At 37.9% G+C, this 23,905-nt stretch overlaps 1 protein-coding gene across 3 annotated transcripts in view; it reads left to right on the top strand.

Annotated features, from left to right (window-relative positions):
* Positions 1 to 594: 594 nt before the first annotated feature.
* The window catches only part of CERT1 (ceramide transporter 1), a 79,811-nt gene continuing 56,500 nt past the window's right edge, over positions 595 to 23,905 (top strand). For 2 of the 3 annotated variants that reach the window (XM_063295529.1, XM_063295528.1), the window contains exons 1-3: positions 595 to 1,076; positions 9,956 to 10,090; positions 15,050 to 15,166. In XM_063295529.1, the coding sequence (XP_063151599.1) occupies positions 981 to 1,076; positions 9,956 to 10,090; positions 15,050 to 15,166 (348 nt within the window). In that variant the 5' untranslated portion in view covers positions 595 to 980. The remainder of the gene's footprint in view (positions 1,077 to 9,955; positions 10,091 to 15,049; positions 15,167 to 23,905) is intronic. The other variant, XM_063295530.1, reaches the window with a different exon arrangement.

Here is a 23,905-nt window from a genome sequence, read left to right as displayed (position 1 = left end):
AAATTCGCATTACGTTGCAGTTTTCGTCTCCCTGTTTGGAGCTAGCAGTACATGTAGTTTTTTTTCTCCCCGTTCTATACATTTCTAGGAGACCCACATCCTTCCAACACGTGATTAACCAAGTACTGTAACTGTTTCAGTTAAGGAAAAAAACCCTCATTCTCTCCCCTTCGCTATATTCGTGTGTACGTAAGAGTCGGGGAGGAGTGTAAATCACCCCATTTATTCCCAAAGGATGGCCGGGGGGAAATCTAAAATACATGCAAAGAAGGTAAAAAAACATCTCCCACAAAACCAACTCCTTCCTAACGATATATACTGCAGCCATAACGTCCCCAACACACCTCAGTACCAGCTGCTTCACCAGCCCCCGTTTCCGCAATAATTAAGCCGCACCAAGATGGCGACCAATTATGTTTTTTTTAAAAAAAAAGGAGCGACGCCGGTATTTCTCGGAAGCAAACCCAATGCAACAACCAGGAAGCCCAGATAATTTGGGGGAGGCGATTACCGCGCTGTGCCCCACCCGCTTTCCCAGGAGGAGGTGCGCAGCCAAACACCTTCGGTCGACTACAACTCCCAGCATGCCCTCGTTCCAGAGTACTCCGTCTTGTGAGGAGCGTTAGAAGGGCTTGGGAAAAAGAGGCCGCGAGAAAGATGGCGGCGGAGGTAATAGCAGCCGCAGCAACTGCCGCCCCAAGGTTGATCTGAGAAGAGAAGACGCGCGCTCGCCCCGCTAAAAGGCTGCTTCTGATGGTCAGAGCTACCAGCGTGCGCGGAAGGGTGGGGAAGATCCGCCAGCTGCTGTCCCGGCGGTGGCCAGAAGGGGACAGACCGACGGAAGGGCTGTGAAGGTGGCTTAGGCTGGGGCTGCGTAGCAACAGTAGCGGCTCCCGGAGCAGCGGAGCGGTCTTAATCAGGTAGAGAGCGAGCTCCGGTGGTCTCGGCGTTTCGGCGAAAGGGCTGAGGGAAGTGCCTCCATGTCGGACAACCAAAGCTGGCATTCCTCCGGCTCAGAAGAGGATCCCGAGACCGAGTCGGGGGCGCCTGTTGAGCTCTGTGGAGTCCTCAGCAAGGTAAAAAAAAGCCTCTTCGTTTCTTTTCGTCGCCGCTCTGGCTACTCGGGCTGAGGTTGGGCGACCATCTGCCTCCCGGGAGCCGCTTTTCCTTACCTGAGCTGTTGCGTGGGCGGCGGCTTTCCTCTCCCGCCGCCCCCACCCCCGTGGTTGGGGGTTTTGTGAAGGCATTTGGGGGGCAGGGAGGTAGGGTGGCACCGTCATGATTTGTCCACCGCGAGAGAAGCGCTGGCAGGCAATGGAGGGAACCTGACGTTGAGTGACTTCGCGGGTGCCCACCGCCCGGGGCTGGCGGCGCCGGCCTACTGTCGGACTGGCTTCCTAGTCAGCGGGAGGTCCCCGCACACCTCCCCCGCCGCCCGCTTACGGAGCTGGGGTGTGTGTAAATACGTATATGGAAGTATATAGATCAATGAAGTGCTTCAGCGTCGCAATCGGAGAGGGCAGTGAGGATCGTTTATCCGAGGAGAGGCTGCCTGTCTCCCAAACGAAGCATTCGCTGAAATGAATGTCACTTGTTCATTTCCCTGGGGAAATTCCTTGATGGCCACAGGATTTTTGGCTTGAGAAAGAGGGACTTGCTAAAATACCTAAATTAGCGTGGGCCTACTTTTATTTTTTTCTTGTGGTAAAGGGAAGGATCCTTCCTATTCATCGTGCTCTTTGCAAGAGCCTGGTAGTCCTATCCCAGGCCACACTTGTAACCATTGATTGGGTGAGTAAATATTTTGCTGATCATCTTTGTGAGGATTGCTCAGGGCACACTCTTGGTATTTGCATGAAGGGAAAGCTAACTTCATTCTGGCTCCCTGAAACAAAACTCCCAAGGTGTCTTTATATTTCTGTTTTAATAAGGGGAAGAAAAATCATGTGGTGTACATGCAACACATAGTGATGGCATCAGAGAAGAGTTCTGTGACCTTTGGGCAAAGTATCAAATAGTGCCATAAAATAAACTCATTGGAAGACAGTGTAAGTAGCAGAAGCAGCAGCTCTTGCTTTCAGGCTTCAGTCTGTATGCTCTCTAATCTATATTATGAACACTTGCTTTGAAATTAAAATTAGGTAAAGGAGTCCTATTACCCTGTAAACAAACATACAGAGTAGCTATAGTCACACAATATCAAAAAGCTTAGCAGGGATGGACATGGTTGCTGCCTACAAGGGAGATCACTTAGATGGGAAGTTTGGCAATGGCAAAAAGTTCTGTATTGTGGCCAAGAAAACTACATTGATGTATCTGTGAGGTCACTTGATGTTGAGCATAATTCAAAGGAGATCTTATGAATTTTCTGAAAGTCATCCTCAGAAAATGTTGCAACTCTGAAATTGCCTATTTTAATAGTATAGCAAATAAAGTTTAGGAAACAGTGTATTTTTAGAAACTCTGGCTTGCAAACTGCCCTGGTACAAATAAAATCTAGCTAACACGATTATTTGCTAATCATTTTTCCTTCAAATATTCTTTATTTAAAATATAGACAAGAAGAGCAGCTCTTTTGGATCAGACCAAAGGCTGATATAGCCTAGCATTTTGTAACATACAGTGAGCAAAGAAAGCACTGTTGATCTATTAGAAAAATCTAAGGGAATGCCTTTATTGTTACGTTGAAAGTTTCAAAGTAAGAGCTCAAAAGCATATTTGCAAGGTTGTAGCATTTTACTGTGGATGGTTCTTAGAAATAGGTAGCTGGCTTTACACAAGAATAATGCACTGTGGTACAGAATAGCTAGACAGGGATTGAGGAAACTCAGGTTGAAGTCCACATTCCGAGTCACTTTAAGCCAGTCATCTCCATCTTACTTCACAGGTTGTTGACGAGGATAAAATAGAGATAATCACACGGGACAGCATGAGCTCATAAGAACAGGTGGAATAGAAAAATGGACAAAATATATGACATTATAAATGTGCTTTACCATAGTTGTTGCTCGTTGTACCTGCTTGGTTTGACTGCAGTTGTAAGGAATGGATGAAAAGAACTGCAGTATGTATTCCAAGAATTTCACAATGGCTTAGTCTATTCATGTTATTTTCCATATCTTTATGAATCCTTTTTTTCCCCTGTTAGTAAGTTCAGAGCAGGTAATTCATAGTGAATAAGATAGTAGTGGTGCTTTTTTCCTTATGTTTAGATGCACATTTGCACATACTTAACAAATGTACACATATGCTGTGTATAGTTAGCTGTTCTTCCCACTGCATTAAATATACTTATCTGTTTAATCAATTTTTAAAGAATTCACAGGACAAACACCATTCTGTCATACAATATTCATTCATTATAATATTTTCTTGAAGGTACAATTATGATCTATTTGGTACAGTCACTAAATTCTGGAATGATACCATATATCTGGGGAGGAGGGCAGGAGATTGTTCTAGAGAGTAACCATAAGAAAAGGCACACTTCCTAGGTCCCATAAGATAACAAGACTTAAAAGAAGGAACCTGGAGCATGCTCTTCCTGTGGGAGCTTGTGGGGTGGGCGGGTGTTCTTGAGAGAAGGCATCTCAATCTGGTCCTATGTCATGTAGGTCTTTTATAGTTTGGCTGGGGTGGGGAGGAGTTTAGGAATAGTAAGTTAAAATGTCTTCAATTCCAAAAAGCTGATCAGAGCCTTTTTGGAATTGAGTGGCATATAAATAACAGTAATAACTAAATGAGCCAGTTTGGTGTAGTAGTTTAGGCACTGGGCTAGAAACCGGGAGACCATGAGTTCTAGTCCTGCCTCAGGCACAAAGCCAGCTGGGTGATCTTGGGCCAGTTGCTCTCTCTCAGCCCTAGCAAGAAGGCAATGGCAAACCACTTCCAAAAATCTTGCAAAAAAAACTGCAGGGACTCTACCAGGCAGTCTCCAAGAATCAGACACAATTGAACGGATTTTTTTAAAAAACTGATTTACTTTATTTTCCTACTGAAACATCCACATGTAATACAGGCAGCGACTTTCCTAACTTTCATTATGCCTGACCAAAGTAGTTGCCAGATTAATTAAAAGAGAAAGTCCTGCCTTTAGGCTTATAATCTCAAAGTTCCAACACAAAAGGCATATGGAAAAAGGAAGAGGCGTTGCTTTTTTAAAAGTTACAGATTTCTTATGACTTCCTGAGGTGGAAATAATGCAAAAGAGATGGTTTATCAGCAGAGGACATGAAGTAGACCAGATTCCCATTCCCCTCTCTTCTGTAAACCGATGGAATGCTGATCATGTTTTGTTATTAGGGGGAAAACGTTTTAGAAAGACTCTTGGTTGTGCATCTCTGAATGACCTGCATGTTTTTGTATTCCACTTCTCTGTGTTTTTCAGCTTATTATATTAGATCAACAATTGGTTCAAGGGATATTTTTACACACACACACACACAAACACCTCAAGGGGCGTGGTGGCTCAGTGGCTAAGATACCAGGCTTGTTGACTAGAAGGTCGCAAGTTTAGCGGTTCGACACCCGAGCCCTATGTGACAGAATAAGCTCCTGCACTCGCCCCAGCTCTTGCCAACCTAGCAATTTGAAAGCATGCAAATGCAAGTAGATAAATAGGTACCGCTTCGTCAGGAAGGTAACAGCGTTCTGTGTCAGTCATGCTGGCCATGTGACCGCGGAAGTGTTTTTAGACAACGCTGGCTCTTCAGCCATGAAACGGAGATGAGTGCCGCCCCCTAGTGTCAGACACGAGCAGGAACCTTTATCTACAAACATCTCACAGTGCTTATCTTATAGCATTAAGGATTCAGTCTACAATCCAATTTCCTGGGGGTAAGCCCACTGAACATAGTATTCTAGATGGGTTTCACAAGCTAAAATGTGGTTGACTAATTTGTGGTTGAGTATTATATAAACCCAAGAATCAGTTTGGTGTAGTGATTAAGGCATCAGGCTAGAAACCAGGAGACCATAAGTTCTAGTCCTACTTTGGGCTCAAAGCCAGCTGGGTGACCTCTGGCCAGTCACTTTCAGCCCTAGGAAGAAGGCAATGGCAAGCCACTTCTGAAAAACTTTGCCAAGAAAACTGCAGGTACTTGTTCAGGCAGCCTCCAAGAATCAGACACGATTGATTGGATAAAATACATATATACTGTGTGTGTGTATGTATATGTATATACACACACACACACAGCCAATGTAATTGGTTTATAATTCAGTGTTTTTCATGCAAATCCAGGCAATTGGATTGGTTAAGAACTGTGGTTCAACTAACTAGCATGACATTAGTCACTGTAAATGATGAAGAACTGGTAAGGGTGCCTATATTGTAGCATTTAAATAATTTAATGGAGTATAAAAAAAAAACCATGTATCCCTGAACCTGTCTTCTCCAGGTAGAATTTGCCCATCATACACAATCTAGTCAGGAGACAATGCTGCTAGCATCCACTCCTTGAAAGGTGAAAGGATGACCTGCACCAGGCTGAGCAGCAAAAGCAGGAGGCATTTAGCCCATTTTCAACAGCTTTTATTAGTTTAGTCATCCTCTTTTTCAGCATCAGGATCAGAGGAGTCTATAACAAGTGGGGAGGGTTTTAACTAGAAATTACTTTCTCAGCAGAGCCCCTTGATTGTGGAACAGTTTGCCCCCTGAGGTCAAGTTAGCTCCCACCCTTTTATCCTTCAGGAAATTGAAGAAAACAGTCCTCTTCCCTAGAACATCTGGAGAGGAAGACTTTAAACTAGGGGACAGCAACATATTTTTAATTTTATTTTTTATATATGGTATTTAATGTATTAATAACATAAGCCACTTAGAATCTGCCAAGTTGGAGCATGCAAATCACTGCAAAAAAGAAAATAAGCACTAGATTGTGCAATTGTTAATTGTGGCTAAGAGGGCAAAATCTTGGCCATTCTGTCTACTTGTTGGAGGCTTTAATAATGGGGAAGGCAGAAACAATAATCAGAATTTATGGTTCCAATTGGTGAAGGTTTGTGCTGTTGAGGGCTGGCATGTTACAACAGTATTTCAGCTGATGATGTAGAGCTGAGTCCATTTATATCTATGTATGAAATTATTTACAAAAGGTGAATACAATATTCATAGTATAACTGAAATAGCATTAATGCCAAATATATCACATGTCTATACTATGCATTTCATAATTTTTTAGCTTGCAGAATGCTGTTCATGGTTATGTAAGGGGGATCATATAATTTAATCTGTACTGATTGTCTTCTGTGCCCAAGTGAAGCATAAAAATACTTTTATAATGTGTGAGTGTTAATATATAGTATATGTAGAATCATAAAGTTAAAAGAGTCTATTTAGGTCATTGGATCCTATCCCCTGTTCTGAGCAAGAATCCAAATTAAAGTATCCACAACAGATGGATCCAGCACAACAGTCTAGCTGCTGCTTGAATACATCCATTGACGAGAACCTCCTCTCCTTCCCATCATAAATGATTCCACTGTTGCTCCTCATAGTGCTTGGAAATTTTTCTTTAATACTCATTCAGAATCTCTTCCAAAATCCAAATTTGTTATTCCATGTTGTGTCCTTTAGGATGATTAAAAAAAAAAGCCATTGGTTTTTTTCTGTGTGACATCCAAGGTTTTTACTTTCAAGGTTTTCAACTCCAGCCCTTACAAGATTCATTTTAAAGCCCTCTTAATCAAGCTCACTATGTTTCAATAACATTTTGATCCATTTATATTCAGTATACCTCACTTCATTCCAGCAGGCAATCAGATACAGAGGCCCTAAGTGTTGCAACAGTAGTGAGATGTTGTTAGGAACCAGTCCTTCTGGTCTGTGTAATTCAGTCCTTAAACTGGAGGCTCATTACCAGCCTATGAAAACACTGCTAGCTCTATGTGAAAAGTTAGAAAACAGGGAGTTAGAGGAGTTCTCAGTTTACAGAGGAGTATTGGGCACAGAGAGGGCTATTGAGGGGCAGCCTTATGCTGGAAATCAGGGTTGTTCAGTATCAGCTATGCTGAAGTGGAGACTGGCAGTTTTCAATAAAATTTCCACCTGAGTGCAATCTGGCTTTGGAATTAGTCTCCATAACAGCTTAAGTTTGTATATGTGGTACTCTGTCTTAAACTGTGAAGCTTGACTTGGACTACAAACACTGCCTTTCTCCATGAACTGTAGCTACAGGTAAAAACTGTTTCCTTTATACTGGGACACTTTTAAAATTACTCCTATAATTTGGAGTGGGATGTAGTAGTTTGGGTCTCTGTTGATTCATATAGGATTTTCAAACTGTCCTCCCATAATTCTGCTCCATCTTTGGTGCAGTTTCTAAGGAGAACTGACTAGGCATGATCCTACCAGCAACTTTATTCCAGGGACACCCTCTCTGCCCCTGATTTACTAGGCAGGAGGCAAATGGCAACCACCTCCCTTTTGCAGCCTGACATGGTTGAAAGGCATGTCCTAAAGGCTAGAACCCTTTCTTGGAATGAGCAGTGATGGTTTATTAAGAATTTTAAATACTGTATGTATTATAATAAGGTCAAACACCTAAAGAAAGATGAAAAAAGGAAGAAAATATAAATTAAGAGTTGCTTTCTGAAGATGCTTAATCTAGGTCACTATGACCTCAGGGCCCTGCTGCTCCCTCAGCCCCAATAGTCTCATAGACACCAGAACATGTGCACACAGCTGAGATTTCATCCATAAAATAAAACAAAATCTATACCACAACTAGCTTCACTGACCCTAGTGCACAGTCCAAGTTCATTAGATCCAGCCCTGTTGCTGCTGGCTGGGAATTACCCCTTACCTTGCTTTCTAGCTGCCTTGAAGGAACTCTCTCTCTCCCCCTCCCCCTCCCCCTCCCCCTCCCTCTCCCTCCCACACCAGAAAGACAAAATGGATACTGCCCCCTCCTCTTATAGAAATCTTGTGTCCTAATTGGCACCTTGGTGTTTGACTTTTCTAGGTTTCTGTTGTGTCTCACCATTACCTGGATGGACAGATAGGTAATTTCCATTTAAGCTATTAAGTGTAGACTTCATGAAATGAAATTTCCCCACATTCAGTGCAGCTCCTTTGCCTGATAAATATACTACCTTGTAATTGTTTGTCAATTGACTCCAGCTTGAGAGGGGTAGGACAGTATATCAAATCTTAAATCTCAGAAACCAAATATCCTGTCAACACCTTTTGCACAACCAGTTGTTCACTTTGCGGTGGGATGAACCTTCAGATTCTCCAGTCTTCAAAGTTTATGGGGATATGGTTGTATCAATTATTTTGCAAAGTAATTTATTCACACATTGATTAGGAGGAAAGAATAATTGTCAGTGGAATCGATTAGTCTTGAAATGTGTTCTGTCACATCCCTATTCTATGATCCAGGCAGGCAGCACACTTCATGAGCTAATGGGCCTGATTGGTACATTTTCCCCCCAGTTATCAACTTCCACAGCTCTTAACTTTGCCTTCTTGCAGGACACAACTGTATCCTCTCTAGTTTTAAGGAATTCACCTTCCTGTCTCCTGTTCAGCACTATGTAATTTTTTTTCCCTAGAAGAATCAGTTTTTTTCCTAGGAAAGCCCACGAGTTACAGTATTTCTGAGTCCTACCAGTGCAGAATACTTTATTTCTAATTGTCATTTTCATCCACTAGACTTTAATTTTCCTTCTTGAGAATAGCTTCTGTAGTTACATTTGATCTAATGTGTTTTCATCCTGTCTTATTGTAAGGACTGAAGCTGACAAGGGAAGAACTAATGATTTGCAGATAGGATAGAACCATTACAGTATGTAAATATTGAACAGATGGGCCCTAATCTCAACGCTGGGAAGAGAATGACCAAATTTCCATTGAAAAGCAAGAGGAAAAGACCTATGATTTAAATCTGGAGCAGACATACCTTTATGACTGGATGCCGTCTTCTGTTTATGTATGATTTCTGATTGTCTGAAGTAAAGTGACTTATTTAGCTATGTTGTCCCTGTGAGCAAGTCCCGTGAGTACAGGGTTAAGTATCTGAAAAGTAGAAATGTATTGCTAAACCTGGCATGATGTCTCCCATTTATGAACTGGAACCACTTGTTGTTCCTAACTTTATTTTTTTTCAAGCACTGCTATAAACTTGCATTTGCTACATATTATTTTTTAGGCAAGAACACAAATATGTCATAAGCATTGTAAGTCACAACTGCTGACGTAATGTATGTTCACCTTCATGTGTGTTTCTTAAGTCACCACTAGTAGAAGGGCTTTCTTTTTTTTTTGGCAGTCTCTCAATTTAGCTAAGTACCCATTCTTCATTTAGAGGGTAAATTTATTAGAAACTTGCTTGCTGAACTCATTTGCAAAATTGCTATGAATCGTTCCCTGGATACTGACTGCCTTATATTCTTTTTACAGTATTGTACAATTTTATTTTAATATTGCAATTGGTAGTAACAGTAGATGTGCTAGGAGTACTTGTGCTAATAGTTCAATTTTGTTCTAATATTTAGACAAGAATATGAAATTTAAAAAGCACAGAGGAATGGGCTAGGATATCCTTCTGTGATCTGATATTCTATATAAGTGTTGGATTAGAATTTGTATGATCACCAGTCAGTTTGTGGAAAGGTATATGAAGTAATAATGTCACTAATACTATAATTATCTGGAATTCATTGTCAAATTCAGCAGATCTGGATTCCTATTGCTGTGAAGCTTTTTAGGAATTTGATGATTTTTACTAATCTCTTGGGAATAAGCTTCAAGAATATTTTACAATTATTTCTAGTTGTTATTTTATTTTTAATGGCAGATACATTCCTTTACAGTAAACAGGTCTGATTTTATTAAAATAAACTTTAGTAAAGTATATAAGAAAATAAGAAAATCTATTAGGTGAGTATGGTGCCATGGAATAACATGCTCATTATTTTGATTTATTCAGATGTACGTATTTATTCTTTTTAGTGGACCAACTATATCCATGGGTGGCAGGACCGCTGGGTGGTATTGAAAAACAACACTCTAAGTTACTACAAATCTGAAGATGAAACAGAATATGGCTGCAGGGGCTCAATCTGTCTGAGTAAAGCTGTCATTACAGTAAGTGTTTTCTTCAAGCTTGATTAACCTATTTCACTAGTATTTTTAATATATTTCTCAATAATGGTTGAAACAGAACAAATTGGTCTAATCTTGCAGTGGATAAGGTTGTAATACTTTAAAACTGATCATAGAAAATCTTTCATGCCGTACTTAAACATTGTGTAGAAGTCAAGTTTCAGAAATAGCAATATTTCTCAAAAGACTTCATTCACATTTGAAAAGTATTAATTACACATGTGGAAAAAAGATGCTTATATCCATATCTTTGTAGTTTAAAGAGACGAAACAGCTTGCCTGCTTGGCAGAAGAACAAATGAACTATAATTGTACATGCAGTCCTCGAACAACACATATTAAGGCATTTAAACCTGTATTAAACAGAGCTAACTTTTATTTTAAATCTTCAGTATGTTTTAAGAGACATTTGATAAAGATTTCTGAGGCCTGATTAATGTTTTACTAACAAGCATAACAGTTGTTGAAGTATTGGTGCTGCTATGCAGTTCTGCTAATGTATCCGGAAGTATTTATGTGTTACTGGTCAGATGATTACTTCACGTGCTAGTGCTGGCTTGCCTTGGGAAACAGCAATAACATAAAAACTGTTTTTGTTCTATCTTTGTGATTGCTTCCTTGATCTGCTATCTGATTAACTTGAGAATAGAGATGCAACATGAACTGCTCAACTGTTGACAATAAAAAGATAGGGAAATAACTACAGTGCTCAGGTTTTCTGCACTTTTTATACAATTCATAATCAGAATGAGAAGATAAAATTCTACTCCTCAAAGTTTTAGCGTTATAACCATGTGCATTATATTTTCAGGTATGCCTAATATAATTGGCCATTGTTGCAACATACACAAAAGCTTCTTAATATGGGTGGGAAAGTAAATGTAACAGCACATAATCTTATTTATATTGTATGTTAATTGTTTTAATGGTTGTTTAAGATTTGTTTTAATTGTTTATTTTATTATCTGTCACCCAGAGTCATGTCAGTCAGCTGGGTGGCTATATACATTTGATAAATAATTTTTTTAAAAAGGCAGACGTATTTGTATTTGCTCAGCTTTTTTAAAAAATTGGTGTTTTATAAATGTTCGAAAGTAGCATAATATCTTAGCTTGCCATTATGTCTGTGCCATTTGGTAAATTACCACTTTTGTCAGATATAGAGGCATATAAGCAGTGTATGGTAGCCTGCTGTAACTTCATACATTGCTTTACAAATTTCAGAATGGTAAATCTCTCTCTGCTCTGTACATTAAAATTGTGGATTACTAGCTGAATGAGAAATTTGAGAAGTTATTGATTCTAATTTGAGCCATGGAAATAATTTTTACTACATTTTTCATTATTCTTTTATTGGCTAGTGAGCATTTTTCAATTACGATTCTTGTAAGAGTTTAATTTTTAAATGTTAACACTGTTTAAAGACAGAAATGAGACCATTATCTTGAACATCTGAGGGTAAGTATACACTGCAAGTTTACTAGTTTTAAATAGGTCTGTGACCTGATTAAAGAAATTTTAATTGAGCAATGAGTTTTAAATTTGCATACATTTACATGCAAATAAATCAGTAGCACTGAATAAAAAGGACTTTTTAAAAATCCGTTGCATGTACTTATCTCAGCAGGCATCATGTCAGTTATGCTGTTCTGTTAATTTTCTTTTGTTTTTTTAAAGGTTTTTCAGTGTCATTTATCTATATAGTACCGCTCCAAAAATGCTTCTGGATTGAAATGAAGAAGTACTCTCTGATCCTTTATGGAGAATAGATTCCAGAGGAAAGTGCTACAGAACTTTTGATGAATTATGATTAAAAAGTATAGAGAATGTTACAAAGCAATATTTAAATTATATATAAAACAACTGAAGAAGAGATCTTATGGAGCACTGAAATTATGCAGTTATCAATAGACTGATGCTATGCAGTTCTGTTCCACCTTTCTCCCTCAACTAATGAGGCTGTGAGTTCAGAACTGGTGCATTGCATCATTAGTGAGGTAGACATAGGAAATAAAGTTTTTTCCAGACAAGACAAAGTATTCTTTGTCAGTAAACTGGTTGACCTAGGAATAGAGAATAATTCTGCTTTTCAATGAAGCTGCAGTCAGGATCAGTCTTTGAAGTGCCTGTGTAGCTGGTCTTTCTGTTCGATTCCGAAACAGCAACTGGTATACAGAAATGCTTTCATCCAGCTTTGGCTAACATATCAAAGAAGGCAGACTAGGCAATGAACATTAATGGCTGAATATTATAATTTGTTTTGTAGGACTGTACTAGAAGAGGAATTTAAGTTGATTTTAAAAGTTTCTGCAAAATCACCAGCGTAACCAGTTTTAAAGTGCCTTCCCACAATTCTTTACCATATTCATGGGCTGAAAGTTTACTCTGGAGATAGTTTAAATTGTCAGTTATAGTTTTGAAAGCCCAAACCAAGAATATGTATTTTGGTGCCCTTCAGATATTTTAGACTGTGGCCTTCTTCATTCTGGCCATTAGCTACGGTTACCAGCGAGCTGTTGTCAGTGCTGACTCAAAGTATAGGGCGCCTCTAGGCTACATTGACTAGTGTTGGTGCCACCATCCGCCAGTGTGAAGATTTGCATTTGGGGAATGATTTGGAAGGAGGGGTGGCATTGGTGCACCCTAGACAAGTACCTACTCAGCCTTAGCTTAAAGCCGGCCCTTGTACCCTAAAGAAGTTCTTGGTATGATGTATAAATGGGAACTCAGGTTTTCTTTGTGGTTTCTTACTTGTTTGTGTACCCTACCCAAATGTCTGACTAATCCACAGAAGTATATGGAAACAGCAGCTGCAAAAAAGAAACAAAGCAAATTAAGACTTGGGCATATAAACCATGGTTCTGTGTCTGCATGTCTCACCAGGTTTTTTGGCTTGTCAGCAAACCATTGTCAAAGCAAACAATAGATTAGCATGATGTATGATCATGGCAATATGTAATTGTGCAGTTACATTTTTAAAAAGTCTGGTCGCTATTCTGCATAATCTTAGGATATGTAGCCATTCTTGTAACTGAGAACTCATAAAGCCCTTGTGAAATTACTTCATAATTGATGGAGTAGCATAAAGTAGTATGTAAAATCAGTTCCTTTGGGATGATAAATTTCTCATAATTCTGTTTTCTGAATATTTTAGTGAACTGAGAAAGAAGGAAAAAGAAATGAATTACGAAGGGAGGTTTTAAAATCTTTGTAGAAATACATTGAATATTGAATTGTATATCTCTCTACTGAAAAGGCACAGATTTAGTTTCTTTGTAAGAGGTATCCATTCTATAAATGTTAGCTAAGAAGTAATTGCTTCCATACTTCTGAAAGAAAAAGCATATTCAAAGGATCTAGAATTCTAAAATCATTAATGTATTCTAATTATTTTAATGAATAATATATCTAAATGTGCAGCTATTTCAACAAGGTGTTCAGCATGTTAAAGCTACCTTTTGTATATCATTTTTAACTTGAGAAGGTGGGGAAAGCAGCTGACAGGCTATGTAGTCTGGTAGACAGTGAAGTGTAAGAGATTGTGGGGAGCTGGGAAGGAAATGGAATAGAGATCAGCTACACACAGTTAAGAGATAACTGGTGAATCAATTGACAGCTTATCTCATAAATGGCAGCTTAGCCCAGGCAGAGAGAAATCTGGGAAGAAGTGTTTTAAATCATTCAAAGGAACTTCATCTTAATTAATAAATGAGGCTGGGAAATTTGTCTTGAAATTTCCAGGATTCAGGAAGGTTTACTCCAGACTAGATGTGCCAGGAAAAGGGGGGGGGGCAGCTATAAGCAAGTGCACACAGATGGCTCAAGATAACAAAATCAATGAGTACAGCACATTACATTTAGACAATTTAGAAAAGTAAAGAATATTTTGATTTCAGCCCAACACTGACATACAAATCAAGAACCTAGTGTAAATTCCTAGATAGAATACTTTAACCTATTTCTATACCAGTTTTGTCCTTATTGGACTCTTCAGGGGCTGGTAGCCAGATGCTATCCTATCGGGTTCAAACCCTCTACCAGGAATTAAACTAGTGCTCAGTACTTTCAGGAAGGGATATTTAGAATTGCTATCAGAATGGTATATGCGGTCCACCTTCCCTTAAGCTCTCAGAGAAGAGAGATACAGGTGTTACATTATGTGATGTCACCATGCATGAGGTTTTACATAAGTTCCAGACTCCCACTCTGTCTTCAGCAGAGGGAGGGGCTGAGGCATTTGACTTTCTGCATACAGTATGCACAAAGAGCATCTCACCCTTGTGGGAATATTTACTGGGAATGTATGAAACTGGTAAAGCAGGCTATATTTATAACTTCTGTCTTGGAAGTGTTGCTTTTAAGCTGAATATAACAATGTTTCAATTCAAAAAGCATGCATTTTAGGTCAACCTATAAGTTCTAGTATGAATGAATTATTTCACAGATCTTTATGTTCTATGTTTACATCATTCGTTCTTCCTAATTTTTAAAAACCATTTTTCTCAACCTTTTTGCTTAAATCAAGACTGCACAACACAAGGCCTACAGGCTGCATGCGGCCTGCCAAGCAGCATTGTGCAACCTGTCAGTGTTTTTTAAAAACTCAGTAAATCTACTGCCACCAATTGTCACTGCTGAGCACCTCCAATGCATCCCAGACTCATCAACACTACCAGCCCCATCACTGCCACTGAGCCAGTACTCACCAAACAGTTGATTGGCATGTCAGTTATTCTTTGTGGCCCACAATTAGTTTTCATTTGTCAAAGTGGCTCTATCCCCTCTACAAGTTTTGCAGGCCTGGGTTAGATCATAATTATTAACGGGGATTAATTAATATGGTGATATGTAAAATGATTTTTTATTTAAAAGATTCATGGTTCATCTTCTTGAAGTGTAATTCTAATGATCCTAATTATAATTATTTTTTTTGTCCAACAGCCTCATGAATTTGATGAATGCAGATTTGATATTAGTGTAAATGATAGTGTTTGGTATCTACGGGCTCAGGATCCAGATCATAGGCAGCAATGGATAGATGCAATTGAACAGCACAAGGTATGGGTTGTTTTTCTTTCCAATTAATAATTTATGGTGATGACTTAGCCATCCCCTCAGTAACACCCTCTATATCTGCTGAATCTATAACCCATGTGGCTGATTCTGGGAAATGTAGTTCCAGTGGGTGTAGAAGATAATAAGTCAAAGAAAGCTGTGCCAAAGTTTGCTTAACAACTTGAGTGATTCAATATGAATGAAAGCTAATACTATAATACTCAATCGCCAGAAACTATGAATATTATAAACTATGGTTTGGAATGAGTAATACAGATACATATAGTTTGTATATAAAATTTTGCCATTGAGAGATATTGAAGAAATGTTAATGAAATAATGGGAGGCTGTGGGAATTACAATGTGGTAATATGGAAAAACACAAGAGCTATTAACTTTAGCAAGTGGAGTTTAAACTGTCGTCTGCACTGATTGTAAGGTTCAAAAGTATGTTGGCATAGGAGGTGATATTTGGATACAATATAGTTTGCAAGGCTTGTAAAGAAAATCACTTAAGTGCTGCTCATTTTATCCTGCAGATAAAAATCCGATGTTGGATGTATTTTTTTTTCTTAAAACTGTTCTGTAATTTTGTAAAAAGGATTTTTTTTTATCCAATGTGATGATTAAGGGTAAAGAAATTTTTATAATCAGCTTTAAGATTAATTGTTCTAATCTTCTGACTTGGGTATGAATAACTGTCTTGTACTAGTATGATGGTGTGAATGACAAGGAGCAAGTTTTTCAAATGCTATTACGAAGTTACAGATGGAAAAAACTCCTTTTCCATTAGACAGCCTGCTGCTATTTCTACAGGAAAAATCCTAGATTGCTTTTACTTGAGATCTTATAGGATGCCTTGTCTTCCTCAGCATTACTCAAATCTTTGTAAAATAATATGCAGTAGAATACAAATAATCTTAAAGTGAATAAAACTTAAGCCAGCAAAATCAATAATGTTCAAGTAAATATTTAATAAGAGACATTCTAGCCAGTTATAAAATTAGTAGATACATATTCTGTGAAATATCATTCCATAGATTAAGTGCTCCTAATTCTTGGCTAATGACATAATAGATGGGAAAAATAAATTGTCAAGAAGTGTCAGTTTTAATTAGAACTTTACATGTTTCAGTTAATTAGTCTCTTTCTTCAGGGATAATCTGATTGATAGACAGTCATGTGCGCACATGCTTCTTAGGTCTCATGGTTGCAGCAAGGGTTAAACTCTGGATCTAAGAAGCTGACATATTCAGATCGTTTCATAAGAAGGAATGTGATTTTCTGAAATTCATTGAATTCCAGTAAGATTTTAGAAGTTCTTGATAATGTATTTCTCCTTTGTTTTCATATAATAGTGTTTTTTTTTAATTTGCTTCTCCTTACAAATTACCTCTGTAAAATATAGAGCATGAAGTAGGGCCACCAGATGATCTCAGAGAATGGTGAGAAAATAAAAGAAATGAGTGTCCCTAGAGTATACAGGACCTAGACCACTTAGTGTTTTAGAGACAAAATAAGCACCTTTGAAACGTGCCCAGAAGCAAATAGGCATTTGGTGCAGATGAGTACAGTTTTTTACATTGAAGCATCAGAGTTCAAGCTTACAGTCATACCAGAATGAAATAGTAATAGCTATATGTGAAATTAAAACAAAAATAGAACTCAGCCTAATATCACAAGTTAACAGCCCAAATAAAATAGTTTAAAAGATGACAGGTAAAGATAAAGTTTTTCTTGAGTCATTCTCAAAGTCTAGTGACTTCATTTCTTGGGCAAAATATGGAAATGGTTTGCCATTGTCTTGTCTTCCCAGTATAGCCTACAGCCCAGAGATTTCCAAGTTTTTATCCTGGTTGACATATTTTGGATCTGCCAAGGTCAGCTACATGTTATGTCACATTGTGACAAAATACTGAAAAGACAGAAACTTTTACTCCATACTTAAAAGCCTATAATGCTCACTCAATAAGCCAAGTTTCACTTCAGAGAAACTTTTTCACAACTGAAAAACTTCTGTGTGGCTTTCAGAGGTGCACAAAATGAACACTGCAAAGGATACCTCTATACCTGGGTAGGCTTATACTGATGGAGATGGTCCTTTGAGTAAAGCTGCCCAAAATATTAAGGCTTAATATCAGGTTGGCAGATGGTATAACTACAATATCTGGACAGCTACAGTTTGGAACATTTGGAATTTTTTAACCATAATTAAAGGCTTCATAAAGAATGCAATAGACTAGCCCAACCTAGGTAGTAAGGTTCATACTCTTGCCAAACTATTATCTATCTATCTATCTATCTATCTATCTATCTATCTATCTATCTATCTATCTATCTATCAAATTTGTCACCACCCATCTCCTCCCACCAGAGGGACTCTGGGAAGTTTACAACAAAAATAGTCAAAACAATAAATATAAAACGATACAATATATAAAAATATAAACAGCATTAATAACTATAAAAATAGCAGTAAAAATGAAGTCCCAGTGGGAAGATCTAACATAGACCATGCATGAGAGGAGCACTCTAGGGTGCCAGCCATCCCCAAGCGGAGCTACTTTTTTCTCTGCCCCAAGCAGGACAGCAGAGCCAAGTCTTCAGGTTCCTCTGGAAGGTCAGGAGCGATGGGGCTAACCTCACCTCGGGCGGCAGCATGTTCCACAGGGTGAGAACTATCCTAAGTTGCTGTTATCTGAGGTTTCTCCATTAGTGCAAAGTGAAGTGAACCTGGCTTTGAAGACAGACTGCAAATCTTGATTAAGACCAGCTGCAAAACATCTTCCTAAAAGATGATTTTCTCCTTTTTTAAAGATACCCTTTTCTGTTTTATTTTTCTCCCCAAAGAATTGAGGGGAAAAATATATTATGAAGTGTTTTATTTTAGTGATAAATATTCATATCACTACATGAAACATTTTCCCATGCAGAATTATTGTTTCCTATGCTGGTAGTTTAATATACCAAGTTTTACATAATGTTTTATTTTCTTGAAATAACAAGATGACTTCAGATATTTAAAGAATGCTTTAAAAAATTGTATCACATTTTCCAAAGTTTGTTTCTTTTCTGAGGAAAAAAAAACATTTTTCCTTGTTAGAATATCTGGAAGTTTTACAATATTATTCCAGCACAGTCAGTTTCCCTAGTACTGATATACAGCCTCACTGTATGATTTTATGGAAAAGTGGAGAAGACCTGAAATGGTATGTCAAAATGTGGCTTGTCTACCTATAAATGAATATAGAGGGCATAATATTGTCCTGTTTCACCCTGAACATTTTAGTGCTCTGTCTGAAAAGAGCAATTTCTAAATTATAAAAAATATTTTAGATTAGGGAATTCAAAATGCATGCAGTTATCTGACTTTTATTTATATAACATTGTACATGTTTTATTATCACTAGCATTTTTATTTAAAAGATAGCAGATCAAAAGCTTGAAAATAAAACAATTTTCCATGTCAACATACAACTTGAGCAGGTTTGATATTGTATGAAGGTAGAGGTGTTAAAATTGTCTGTTTTAATGGCATATGGTTTTGTATCATTAAGTGCTAGACCTTGAATGGAAATTGCATGGGCATGCTTAAAATATATTCTTGCAATTCTGGAGCTGCATAACCAGATAGCAGGTTGCATAGATAGTGCATACTCCTATTTAGGTAGCCAACAGACTGACCCATTGGTAGGAATCATTTTGAACCTTTTTAATAAAACACTTCTGCCTGATTAAACAGAGACCAAGATTTCTTCTCACACCACACATATTCAGCACAAAATCATCTATATCATGTGTAACTACTGATTAGCTAATGGATATATTTTATTGGTAGGTAATTATCTCTTTCTTGTGTCTCTCCCACCCACACCAAAATATCTTTATTATATATAATGCCCCTCACATAGAATTATACTCAGTGCATCTGATTAAGTGCTCAAGAAGATTTGTTTTAGATCTTTTATGGAAGAAACACAAAAATTTACACAATAATAAATTTGTCAATTTTTAAGGTACACCAGGAAACAGTTGTTTTTCCTGCAAAAGAGATGAGCAATCTTCCCCAATCAAATTGCCCTTCAGGTATATGGACTTCAGATCCCAGAATTCCTCAGCCAGTACATCCATAACTCCAGAGAGTCCAAACTAGGATTTTCCACAGCACTTAAGATTAAAGATCACTGGAAGTATATGAGTTTGTGCTGCAATAATTGGTAATGAGAAGTTAGGAATCAAGAACCATCAGGTAGTTTTTGCATGGTTCTTCAGCAGCAGTAACAGAAACTGCTTTCCCCATAAAAGAGGTGAAGCCAGCTGATTGGATAGCATTGTCATAGGGCCAATTTATAAATGTAAACAAATTTCTTTGAGGTTCTTCCCTTCCCCTGGATAAGCTCCTCTATTGGACCTAAAAATTAACTGTCCATAGACCTTTGTTGCAAATCTTTATGACTAGAAAACACTGTATCCCTCTTATTCATGCTAACTAATATATATGACTAGGCTCCTGGTGCTTATTTTTTATCTTCACTGATTGCTGTTTAAGGGCAAGGGTGCTGTCAGAGCAGGGCTTTGGGGCAGAAGTCCAGACCCCCTCTTAGTAGAATGAGCAGAGTCCATAAAATGCATTAGGGTTGGCTTACCACATTGTAAAGTAAGATATGTTGCTATCTGTAGAGTGCCCCCCCCCCAAAAAAGACCATTTGGACCTCAAATTTCCCAATCCCTTTGCTCTGTTTGGTGCCGGGGAGGGGGTGATAGTGGTCCATTATATTGCTTCACTTCTTGTGTTTGACTTGTGCTGAGCAAGGCTGCTCTGTAAGAAGCATGATAGCATAGGAAAACATGAGCTGAACTGTTTTTTTTTCCCCCTGAGATTCTGATCATTATGTCTTACATGGATGAAATCGAATGTTAATGCTAATGTGTTCTTTGAATACAAAGAAGCAGCAACCCTAGAGGCATGTCATCCTATCCCCCCTTTAATGGCCCCCTTGGATAGCTATTTCCAGCACTATATTTTGTGTGTGGGGGGGGGAATGCTAGGAAATGAGGAAGGAGCGCAGTCCACTCTTTTCTGCAGCCTCTCTGAAATTACTGCTTGGTGGCTTTCTTTTCTTTTTTCTTTTTCTTTTTAAGAGGTTAGGTAATGTTATGTGTATTAGCCTGTAACTCAAGCTAGCCCTTAAGGGTGCAGGCAAGGCTTTTGTGTAACTTTATGATAAAAAGTGGCCATTAGATGTTCATTGTCAGTGGGTTTCTTCCTAATATTTTTGTTGTCTTTGAGTGCCTTCAGCCATGAATTTGGGGAGCTGCGGTCCCAGAACGCACAGAGGACACCAGGTTAGGGGAAGGCTGTGCTCTGCTTCTCTGTCTTTCTACCCGTAAGAAGATTATTAAGCACTGTTTAGGTTTTGTATTGCTGGTGTCTTGGTGGAGTTAGGGTTTGTTCAGAGCCTTCATGTTGGTCTTAATGTGTAATTATACTCTGTCATTAAAGGTAAAGTCTTATCCTGTCTATGTTGCAGCTTGGATAATTTTATTTTTAAAAACCTGAAACATTTGCTGCTGAAGTCAGAACATTTGTAAACCGCCAATCATTTAAAATTAGGCAGTCTTGAAAACATTTAAAAGTAGACTAACTGGAATGTAATGGAGGCAGGATAAAGGTTACTGCTGGACTTTGACCAATAGTAACCTCAAGGAACTGGTTCATATTCTTTTTATTGATGCCATCTAGTGGCCACTATTGTTACAGGAAATTGTAAACTTTATTTTTTTCCTAAAGATTTCTTTTTGTTTGGATTTAGTTCTGTGTCATAAATAGAATGAGTAGAATTATATTGCTTGCAACAAACACATAAATGCTAAATACACAATTCACTTTATATGAATCTGACCTGGACAGACCTAGCTGATCAGCCATTTTTTTTCTCTCTTTCATGGCTTTTACTATCTTGCATGATGAACAGTACTTGAAAGCTTGCAATACTTCCATAAAATTTCAGTTAGTTTAATAAAATTCTGCTTTCTGTATTCTGCTTTCTCTCTCTTATGACCAATCCAGTTACTGTTGTTTTTCCTAGGAGGTAAAGAAACGGCGTTCCGTGTAGTCATGCTGGCCACATGACCACGGAAGTGTCTACGGACAAACGCCGGCTCTTCGGCCTTGAAACGGAGATGAGCACCGCCCCCTAGAGTTGGACACGGCTGGACTTAATGTCAAGGGAAACCTTTACCCTTTAAAGAAAAGCAAACAGAAAAAGAAGTACCAACAAGTGGCAACGTATTTATCAATATGTAGTCTTGGGACAAACACTTTTATATTTTCCATTTAAAGTTATCAGTGATCTTTGTGAAATTACTGTAAGGTAAAATCAGGAAGAGGAAATTGGTTGGAAATGGCTGGTGTAGTTTGGAAGAAGAGCTAGTATAAGAAAAGTTTGGAAATGAAGGATAATAAAAAGGCGATAGAAAAATAAGATGAGTAATTGTATGTTCAAATGTAATTGAGATTGAACTGGGTGGGTGAGGAAGATATGGTCACACACACATGGAGGAATTTGGAAATGAAGGGATACAATCGAAGTAATTTCAAAAAGGATGATGAAAATTATCAGGAAAAACAGGGAGGGCAGAGGAAAAGGTAGAGAAAAGTGGAAGAACAATAAATGAGAAAGGGATGAGACAGGAGAGAAGAACAGATGAGATAATTTTGAGGTACAATTATATGCCTGGGAATCTTTTTTTTTAATAGTAAATTTTATTAGGTTTCAAGAGAATAAAAACTACAAAAAACCCCAAAAAACTACAAAGAAAGAAAAAAACTAAAAAAGTGTGGAAACAAGAGGAAAATTTTCAAATTTACAAAAAGATGTGACTTCTGACTTTTAACAGCAAGGATATACAAAATTTCCATAATCAATCTCTTTCTATTAAACCAAAACACCACATTGTTTCTATAAGTCATTCCACATTAGCACATAATAAAAATCACTCAGTACAGTTACTCCTCCCCTGTCCTAACAGTCACAAATCACGCTGAGATGAGGAGTAGGTCTCTAGTGTTTATTACTGCTACATTAAACAGAATCCTAACAAACTGAAAAAGTGTGGGAAAAACCCAGACAGATAAACCCCGAAAGTTAGGGCGGGTCTGATCTGTGTCTCTTTGAATGGCTGCTTAATTCCTCAATACTACGCATGCGTTTTCCCTCCTGGATAGGGGCTCCCTCCTGCTCACCATCGGTACTCATGACATCCCCCTTATATTAAAATAAAGAAAAAATAATAATATAAACCTCCTAAACATCTTTCTCCCCTCCAAAAGATAAAAAATATTTAATTATTCCCTTCCTACCACTATTCTATACATTTTTGTCTACTATAGTAAGAATCAAATTAAAAAGCACATAAGTTTTCTGCTATTATACTTAATAGTACAACAATTTTAATAATCCCAATCTTAATAAACCCAAAAAACAAAGAGAATTCAAAACAGTAATTTCATATCTTTAAAAGGTAATAACATCAATCAAATCCTTAAAACCAGATAAACATTCTTTATTTTTATTTTATTTTATTTATTTTTATCCCACTTCTATTATACAACAGTTTTAATAACTTTCGTCTTAAACCAAAAAAACAAAGCCAATTCAAAACAGTAAATCCAAATCTTTAAAGGCAAGTAGCATCAATCAAATCCTTAAAGCAAACCAGATGAACTTGACCCTTATCACACTTCAAAATAAATGAAAGCAGTTACATATCCCCACAATGTGCACAGACCTTTCCTCTTGAGAAAATCAAACATCCCAACTTCCCCCCTCAAAGATTTCAGGTTCTTTTCATGGCATTCCACCAGGAGTTCAATTTTACTTATGGCTTGCAGATCACTCTCTCCCTTAGATTTCTCCAACTCCATTATCCAATCTTCATCCAGCATCTCAATAAAAATCCCAATCTCAGTCTTAAAGAAAAACCTTTCTATCGCTCTTAAATTCCTCAATTTCATCCACCACATCCCCATCCTGATGGCACATTTTAGATCTCATATTTTCCACAATGTCCTGGATATCTTGCATAAAAGTTTGATAGAAGTCAGAAGAAATCTGTTTAAAATCCTGGTGAAAGTCAGAAAGAATCTGTTTGAAATCCTCCATGTCTCACGTAGTAGATTATGGCACCCCCTAGGAGCTTAACCAGCAAGAGTCGAAAATATGGAAGAGTTCCAAAGTGTGTTTACATAAAGTGAGAGTGAGATAGCAGACAGTTCTCAAGGGAGAGTGAAAACAGAAAGCCGAAGGTTCAAATCAGCCAATTCAACGTGTAGGAAAATGCTAATATCTTCAAATTTAATTCAAAAATAACAGGAAGACAGTTGTTTACTCTCAATCTTTGGAATTTCCTTTGGAAGGGAAATGAAATCCAAAATTTAAAAGATTTTTTTTTTTTAAATAATCCCAAAAATAACATTAAGTACCAAGAGAACTACCTTCTCCTTGCTGTAGAAAGCCTCTCTTGGGGTATATATACTTTAAAAAAAAAATACAAATTGGTGATTTAGAAATGGGGTGGTTGGTCTTAGTGTCCCTTTAAGGCTACAGAGCAGCTTGGAAAGTGATGAAGTCCCTGCCTCCCAGCTGGCTCTTACCAGTCAAAAGCAAAACACTGTTTACGATCTTCTGGCTATAAGCAGCCATCCTGAGGACAGATGGGATGATTCCAGGTATTCTCCTT

This window comes from Candoia aspera, chromosome 2, assembly GCF_035149785.1.
Source record: "Candoia aspera isolate rCanAsp1 chromosome 2, rCanAsp1.hap2, whole genome shotgun sequence".
Lineage (NCBI taxonomy): Eukaryota > Metazoa > Chordata > Lepidosauria > Squamata > Boidae > Candoia > Candoia aspera.
Note: the sequence above shows the minus strand (reverse complement) of the source record. Positions and strands in the feature narration are given on the sequence as shown.